The sequence below is a fragment of the Thalia democratica genome, chromosome 6 (assembly GCF_965202585.1).
Source record: "Thalia democratica chromosome 6, ktThaDemo2.hap1.1, whole genome shotgun sequence".
In the NCBI taxonomy this organism is placed as follows: Eukaryota; Metazoa; Chordata; class Thaliacea; order Salpida; family Salpidae; genus Thalia; species Thalia democratica.
The window spans coordinates 39,145,317-39,154,873 of record NC_139170.1 but is presented as its reverse complement, the minus strand read 5'-3'; the positions used below and the strand labels follow the sequence as shown (position 1 = coordinate 39,154,873).

At 25.5% G+C, this 9,557-nt stretch overlaps 1 protein-coding gene across 1 annotated transcript; it reads right to left on the bottom strand.

Moving 5' to 3' along the window:
- Positions 1-220: 220 nt before the first annotated feature.
- LOC145839060 (uncharacterized) lies at positions 221-8,973 on the bottom strand. Its single transcript, XM_082946671.1, has 13 exons — positions 8,839-8,973; positions 7,498-7,642; positions 6,911-7,069; positions 6,531-6,673; positions 5,931-6,096; positions 4,472-4,611; positions 3,528-3,713; positions 2,823-2,948; positions 2,529-2,676; positions 1,783-1,959; positions 1,435-1,564; positions 538-1,181; positions 221-373 (listed from the first exon to the last, which is right to left on the bottom strand). The coding sequence occupies exons 1-13, from the start codon at positions 8,943-8,945 to the stop codon at positions 221-223; spliced, it is 2,424 nt and encodes an 807-aa protein (XP_082802797.1). The 5' UTR covers positions 8,946-8,973.
- Between the last annotated feature and the right edge of the window lie 584 nt (positions 8,974-9,557).

Here is a 9,557-nt window from a genome sequence, read left to right as displayed (position 1 = left end):
ATTTAAGCAGCATAAGAAAACAGTTACAGTAAAGAACAATGGCAAGTACTATAAAACATTACAGGAACAACAACATGTGAAATTTACAATGTTTTTTTTGAACGTTGTGTTAAGATTATTAAAATAAATAAAAAACAACAAAAAAGTGGAAAAATTAAAAAGGCATAGAAGTTATTTTTTTGGAACTTAGCTTTACAAAACAAACTATTTGAAAAAAAAATTAAAGTTCGTTATTAATATGATGTAAATCATGAGCTAGTTTCGGAATTTCTTTTCCTAGATATTTCTTTCCAAATTTTATTAAGTTACTTGTCAAATCAAAAATTTTGAGTTTTGAAGGACTTAAGCCGGATACATCACCTTTAGTTATGTCCTATAAAACATTAAAAGTAATAATAGCTGAAATGTATGATAAAAAATATTTTTTCTAAAAGAAGTTTGAAATAAACTAATAGGCTGATAATGATGTTTGTTAAAAATCAAGTATTTTATTTGATAGTTAAAGCTAAAAATAAAAACAAAAATATTAAAACTTACATCACGAGGATTTTCGTTTCTGAAAATTTTAGCAGAAAGATTTTTTAGCTGGTTGGCTTGTAAATACAACTGGCGAATTTTTGAAGATTTATCAAAAAACTTTTCAGGTAAACTTTTCAACTTGTTACCACCCAAAGCAAGGTACTCAAGATCAGGATTGTGTGCTAATAATAACTGAGGAATACCTACTAACCCAATCAAGTTGTCTGCTAGATTTATTTCCTTTATCAATAAGTTGTTTTCAAACATGTCCGCTGGAATTATTTGAATTTTGTTTGAACTAGCGCTGAAACTTCTTAAATTTTTATTATGAGACAAAATATTCTCAGGTATTTCTTCCAAAGAGTTTGAATCTAGGTTTACTGATTCCAATAAACTGTTTTCAAAAAATATGTCATTTGGTACTTCTTTCAACTTGTTTTCAGAAAGATCAACTTCTTTTAAATTTTTCATCATGTCAAATACACTTCTGTTCAACTCATCAATTCTGTTTCTCGCTAGCAAAAGGTTTTCAACATTGGGGGTTTTTATTAGAAGTTGGCTAGGAACTTTATGAAGATGATTTCCATTGATATTAACAATTTTAACTCGATCTGCAGTTTGGTCTTCTTTTGAATGTATTATGACGTCAGTAATTCTATTATCTGTAGAAATTTATAAAATGAAATTCCTTTCATTTGAACTATTTGAACAATCTATAAAAATTAGTATTTAATACATACTTTTATTAACATTAATAGTGGTTATACGAATCACCATTCAAGTTTGGAGACTAGGATTATATAAATATTTTAAGTTTTGCGCTTTAATATTCTTAATGATAGCTTTTATTTAACTTAATGTTGTAACTAACCTTTGCAATTATAAGAAATAATACTATTTCAATAAACCACTTACCATTGAAGTTAATTTCTTCAACATTTGTCATATCGTTAGAAAATGTTAAAGTAACCGAACCACTAAGTTTGTTTGAGTCTAGTTTTAAGTTCTTAAGTTTCGGGTTGTTTACGAAAGTAGCATTTCCTATCTGTAAAATTAAAGTTGCTTGTAAATACTTCAAAACTAACCACAAAACACTAGCTAAACTGCTTTTGACAAATGTGGCTGCAGAAACATGATTTGTTAAAACCAATAAAAATTTCAAAAAACACTTTTGCACACAAAGCTACTAGTAGGCAAATGTATTAGTAATACTTCAATTAATTTTAAATAAATTAAAAATCATAGAGTAGTTTAAGTAATAACTTTGTTTAGTCGATTTGAAGATAATAGCACTGATTCGAGTAATCCATTGTTGTCAAACATGTGAACTGGTAAATTGTTTATGTAATTTTTACTCAGATCAAATGAGTACAGCTGACCATTGTTTTTAAAAAGATCCCCAGAAAATTGTTGTATATGGTTGTCACTCAGTTTTATGTTCTACAAAAAAGAAAAGTTATAAACTGTTTTTTTACAATACACAACATTAGTTAAACCAAGAAGTAATTATCTACTAAATTTAAATTGTTTTAACTTAATTGTTCTTAAGTCAAAGATATTTTAAGTTTTTTCATGTGAGTATTAAATTTATTAAAATTGAGTTTTTAAAAAGAATTAGTTTCTAATCATAAAGATATAGTTTAAAACTTTCAATATGTTAAAACTATATACTTATTGTTTTCCTAAAGCACTTGCTAGGCAACAAGTAATACCAAACAATTGTAGTATTATTCTTCTATTATATTATAATATATACTGTTGTGTTTGAAATTGATTTAACATGGTTTTTGGCTCACCATAAAAAAGCGGTATAAACCAAACTTATAAATATCAGCCGCTATAGAATTTTAAGCTACCTTTGACAGGTAATAATGTAGTTTTTAATGAAATTATTTTTTTCTACTAAAGTAGATAGTAGACGTGTAACAAAAGTTATAATTAAACATTAAAGTTTTACACTTTATAAAATTAACTTAAATTATTCAAAAATTTAGAATATATGTTTTCACCTGTAAAAAGGTATTTGATGCAAACAATTTTTTAGGAAGTCCATTTATATTGATGGAACTAATATCTACTGATTGTAGAAAGCTTGCTTTTTTTAGCATACTTTCATCTAAAGTTCCAACAAAATCATTACTTTGCAATTCTAAGTTCCTAAGTTAATTAATTCAGTTTATTACTTTATTTTCATAATAAGCTTTGTTTGAATAATTTTTTTCACTTGAATAATAAAAATACAAACAGGTAGTTAATTGGGTTATTTTAGATCTCGTTAAACTATATTTATTTTTTAAATTTACCTTGTTTCTTTGTATTGACCTAATAACTCGCCAATTTCTTTTGAATCACTCAGCAAGTTACCGTTTAGTCGAAGTCTTCTCACTTTTAAACAAACATCTTTTAATACATCCACACTTGTAAGTGCTCTGAAATAGTTGTAATTACATTAAAATGGAAAACAGTTTTTAGTTGTAAAAATCAAAGCTGTTACAAAAAACTAATTTACTTTTACATCACTAGTAATCATAAGTAAAGTTCAGAGCTACGTAATTCTTATTTACGTCTATAGACACTGGTTTACAAAACAAAATACACCAATCGCACAATGGTAGGTGTTTATGAATGACGTCATTTCCATGAAAACGATAATTTTGGAATTGTTAAAAATAAGAAATATATTTAATAAATATCATAACATACCACGAATTAAATGATATTACTGAGTTCTAAAAAAAACTACAAAAGTAAGTATTAGAGTTCTGTACAAATACATCTTTAAAAATTTATTGTTATTTATTGAATTCTCGCAAAACTTTTAAATGTGAGTAAATTCAAAACAAACTTCAGTCTGGAAGTTATAGTACAAATCCAATCTTTATGTAAACACTGACAATCATTCTTAATTGTTTATACAATTTAAAGCAGATAAAGACATGTAAACCATAAAATATAAATATACAACAATTTATTTTCTATAATTTAATTTATCAGAAACAATTCCCAACCTGTGACTGCAATCAAGTGTGTGGGTTTCAGCATCAAATTCACACGGATGCCTCACACAAGTCACATAACCGAATCTCTGCAGCGCATTTTTCAGATCTGATAAGTTTTTGTACGGGGAACCACGTCTGAACTGCTGTCTCAGCGACCAAGGCAACCCTTGGTTGTTAAGCAAAAAGTTGACATGCCTGAAGAATTTTTGATTGGTAAAAGACATTTTGCTAAAAAACTAGCTTATTTTCTTGCATCTTTGTAAGTTAAAGTTATAAATTGAATAAACAAGTTGTAGCTGTTTATTACAAAGATAACATTTATATCGTAAAACACTAAAAACAGTTAAAATATTCCAAAATGTGCCTTGAAAATGTATAACTGTTTTTTTATATAAACAATTTTGTAGCGTTATTTTAGAACTTATAAAAACATCATTTCAACTTCATTCTTGGTATATTGCAATTAAAAAAATCAATTTACATAAGTTTTTCAAGTTTACCAAAGTACGTGCACATTACAAATTTTCATTTTAAAAGTTTGTTCTAGATGGTTTATTATGAATTTATGTGAAAGATTATTTGTTTTAAATAAATAAAAATTAGCTGTTTTATAAACTTTAATTTTTATATTTGGTTACTGTTTGTATGATTTCTGTAGCTTACATTTCATTTTAAACTATTTTATCTTGTAGATTTTGATTAGTAATTAATATCTTACATTCTAATAAAATCTAAACAGTCATATTTTCAAGATAAATTCATGTGAGTTAATATAAACATTTATGTTTAACAAGTTGTTTTATGAAAAAAAAAAAATTCAATGGTACACATACTTAAATATATTTAACATTGTATGAAGTCTAATTTAGTTGTTATAATATCTCAATTTCATAAAAATATAAGTCATAATGATTTTTTTAAGTGTTAAATCTCAAAAAATAAATAAGACAGACTTTAGTTGTTTTTGGTAGATAAACAAAGTTTGTGGTAAACACCGCAATTTGTTAGCCCATAGTCTGACAGATTCTAATTTAGGGTTGTTGTAAAAAATACTATCAGGTAATACTTCTATATCGTTGCTTCCAAGATGAATCTAAAATAAGTTTATTAATAGATTAATAGTATTTGCATAGTTAAATTTAAGGTATAAAACTCAAATAAAAGTTGCAGGAAAGTTAAGAAAATTTACAATAAAGCTTAAGTATTTTATTGTTTTGTTTGTTAAACTTAAACTTGTAGAAAACAAATTATGACACTAACACCTTAAAAACCTTAACTATTGTGTTTTATTTAATATAAAAAACAACTAAATACCTAAGTATAATTAAGATTTTATTTAATTTTTTATTAGTACATACTAAATTATTTAACAAAATATAATCAAATATTTTTTTAAATCTTTAGACGTTAAGAAATATGTAACCATAAAAAAGTAGTAAGACTTTCAATTTTTTAAACTAAAGAATATACTTTTTGACATTTATACCTTTAGCTATTTCGAACTATTTTTTAATTACTAAGAGCTAAACAGCTAACATAAACATGAGTATATAATTTCTGTTTGTTGTTTAAAAATTCAACGAATAAACAACTTTTATAAAAAGCCGCGGGGCAAAAACTCCATAAAGTCTGTGTTTTGTCGCAATGTGATTTTGTCGTGTTTACAAAACACCAAACAAAAAACACAAAAACCACTAAACACGAAGCTCGGAAATTTGGAATAAAGTTACAAAACTAAATCATTAATTTTTAATTTTGATGCAAGTTTGATGTAGAAACGTATTTGTATTCCGAAAACTAATTTGTGGTGTATATGTACGTATATCAACTACTTTGTAAGTTATGCGAACTTAATTAAATCTAAATTGGAAATAATTACTGTACGTTTGATATGAAGTTTGACTAATCTATGAACAAGTAAGTATAACTTATTCTACAGAACAAAAGAAAATACTTGAACAAAATTTTGAATTTCAAATAAAAAAAATTTTTGAAATATTTTATTATAACAAAATATCGTTTATCAATAATTTAGTAAAGTATAAATTTTAAATATAAATTTAATACATTTTTACTAAGTTTTGATGAATTTAGGGCCAATCAGAAAACTAATTTGAAATGTTGTTTAACAACTTTACAAATATAAGACTTTTTTATAATTGATTACTAAAAATTTAAACAGTCGAATCAAGCATTTAATACCAAGATTATAAAAAAACAATGGTTGGAAAGAGATCTTTAATATAATAGTACTTGTAGTTCATCAATTACAGTTAACTGAATACTTTTCAAACAAATTAGTATAGTTAAATCATCAATTATTTATTCGTACCTTTAGTTAAATTGATTGATAGCTGTGTTAAATTGTTTATGAACTTAATTTTTTTATGTGAACTTTATCAATAGACGAACTTGTATTAGTTCTTTGTTGTGTTGAAACGATGCAGGTGACAAACATTTTATTTTGTTTTTAAATGCAGAAAGTGTTTTGAGATTTGTTAAACTTTCCAAAGCTCCATACGGAAGCAAAGTCAATTTATTCCAACTCAAGCTCAATTTTTCAATGTTGTAGTTGTTTCTAAAGAATAATATATTTTCAACAATTATCTATATCTATTAAGTAGGGTGTGTAATGTTAAAACCAGCTGTATTTGATTGGTATTAAAAGTTTCTTAAATAAAAGTATTGAGTGCAAAATAAGTTCAATTAAAAAGTAGTTAAGTTTTAATCTTTTAGAAGACTTGAAAATACTGTATTAAGTTTACATGAAAGCTTTATTAGTTTATTTTGATACTAATCTTGCTGTATCAGTTTAGATATTCCTATAAAAATAAATGAAAATAAAAACATGAAAGCGATCAAATCAAAAAGAAGATATTTTTTATCTCATTTAATATTCTCAAGCAGTACACAAAACAATTTGTGAAATATTGTTACTTATGTAGAAGAACACATAAATGTCCTAAAATTTTCAACACGAAGCAAAAGTTTGTAAATTTGTGTCAAACTAACATAAATATGTCATCAGATAAATCTTCAAGTTGATTTTTCCATAACTGCAGGTCAATAAGCATCATATTGTTTTTAAATGAAGTTGGATGCAACTGTCTTATTTGGTTGTTACTTAAATCGAGCTTTTTCAAAAGCTGCAAGTTCTGTTTGTATAGTTGTAACTTGTATGTTTACTCTTATACTATTAATAAAACAACAAAGCTAAGAAAGTTTGATTTTTTAAACAGAGAATTTTAATTGAATTTAATTTTAAGTTAATAACTATATTTATAAAAACAAGCTATTCTACATTGTAAAACAATTGTAATGTTATTAAATGTTTGCTTAAAACTATGACTGTGCTAAAAACAGTTAACTTGAAATTTTTACACATTACCAACCTCCAGCAATTTGGCAGGGATTGATACCAATAAGTTGTTTCTCAAAACTAGTTCAGTTATGTTAGGTGTGTTACTAAAAAGGTCTTCAGGTAGTTTTCTAAGTTTGTTGAAACTCAAATTTATTGTTTTAAGATTGGGAGACTCATTCAGCACTAAATCCTGTTAGAATATATTGTGTTAAAAACGCATTAAAAAGATCTATAATAGATTACAAAAATTTATGTGAAAGTTTGAAGCTGAATTTCTTTATAAAAGTAATCTTGATCAAATACACCGGTTAATCAAAGTTGCAATCTCTAAAAAGCACTATTATTTGCCTATTAGAGAAAAATAAATGACTTCGATAAAAAAATTAGGGTTAAAAGTATCACTTATAAATAACACCTATTCATATCTATTTATAAATAGTATTTTTAAAGTTATTTTACATATTTTTATTTTTAAGAATAAATCCATTGTTTATAATCTATACTGAAAATATATTCAAATTTAAAATAAAATCTCATTAAAAGATATAAAGCCGCACGAAACAAAACAATTTTACGAAATCACGGTTTCTTTAAAGTATTCTGAAAATAAAAACAAACTCTGAATTTAGAAGCGTTGTTCAGCCTGCTGTTAATGACATCGATGTGTTTCAGGTCTCCTGGAATTGAACCTGGTTTCAAATTAACATCCAATCGAGCGAGAGTACACCTCAGTCGCGACAACGTTTCGGAATGGTAGCAATTACTGAAAAGGTATGATAATTGCTTTTATTTCGCACATCAGAACTCGGTGCATGATAAACATTTACATCATAGTAATAACAGTTTGAAAATATTACGTACTTTATTAGCATAAATAATTTTCTTGAAATAATCTTTGTTTAAAACTATTTAAAATGTTAATCGGAAATTAGAATTAAAATACTTAAAAGGCGATTATGTAGTTTTTGTTTAGAATGTGTGTAGATAATTCTAATTTAATTGTAGGTGTACTAATAGTTAAACAAAGGTTATAAAACATAAAAATACGTTTTAAACGTTTTTCATTTAATTATAAACAAAGTAGATTTTAATCGAAAATAATAAAAAGATACTCAGATGCTATTGGTAAACGTTTTAATATACTTTCAATGTATATACTTAGAAATATTACTGCAAAATAAAAAGGTTTCAAACACAGTTTTAACTAAAAGCAACAACATAATATCTTGATTCTAATTAGTCATTAAGATATTCTTTTGTTGTTTTTAGTGAACTAATAAGTATTAAGATATCTTATTTTAGTGAAAAACTTCGTTTAAAACCTTGTTATCCTGCAGTAACGTAACTGAGGATATGCAGCGAAAATATACTAAAAACTTAAAAAATAGCGTCTAAGTATTATTATTTTTTCGATTAATATCTACTTTATTTATAATTATAATGACAAACATTTATTACATTTGTTGTACTATTTTAAAGTTTTATAACTTTTGTAAAACTATGAAGATACGTACAGTTAATCTAGGTTTATCCACACACATACTAAACAAAAACTACATAATCGCCTTACAAGTATTTCAGTTCTAATTTCCAACTAACTTATAAAAAATGTACGCAAAGCTACTTAATATTAGGAAGCTTGGAAAGAAATTAAGTTGATAAATTAATCTTAAAGCCGATACGCCTAGAAGTATTTAAAAGTATGAAAAACTTGTTAAGCTACTTTTTTTATTGTTTACATAACAAGACGTTGTAGTCTGATTGCTTTGATTGTTGTTCTATACCATATATTTATAATAAAAAATATTACGTTTATATTTGAAAAAAACATAGTTTGCTTTTAGCTAGTTTTAAAAATAGAAATGTTAAGTTACCTTTACTTAGTTTAACATTTTAAAAGAAAACAATATACTCCAAACTTAACAGTAAAAGCGTAATAAGTTTATACATAACACTTACTGTGAAACTAATTTAGCATCAGGTCCACGGACAAATGCACCAACTGAAGAAAATGACAAAAAAATGAAACAAAAAAAATAAACAGGTAATTGCATTATACTTCGCATGTTTGAGATTTAACGGGTTTAACTTAATACATTAACCTTTAAATTAAATTAATTAAAATTTAGCCCAAGCTTATTAAGAACAATTTTAAATCAAAAATATTTTTGTTTTTTTATTGACAACCAAGTCTATTTAAAGTAATACAAATTAACAACTGTCTTTTCAGGGTTTTTAGGTTAAAAAAACACTTTACGGTTTACTACCATCTACTATTGTTGCTTAAAAACAACTGCGTAATATTTTCTGTTGTCCTGCTTTAAATCCCAAATTTCATTTTCCTTTTTTTCTTCATTCTCAAGTTCAATCGCCTGCAGACATGATCGCTTGTCTAGTTGAAATTCTATACTTAATCGTTAGTATGTGACGACAGAATGCTTTGTAATTTTAGTAACAGTATGATATGTTACGTTTAAGTTGACAAACACAACACTATAGATTGTTAAAGTTACTAGTAGTTCACTATAGGGCTTTTCAAATTATTTTTAATATTTATTAAGAATGCACAGCGGTTCATTGTCTGCTTAATATCCAGTATGCTTTTTATAAACGGCTTAACTTATTTATTCGTTCCACTTATTGTTTCTAGTAATGCTTTAAGAATATGGCAATTACCA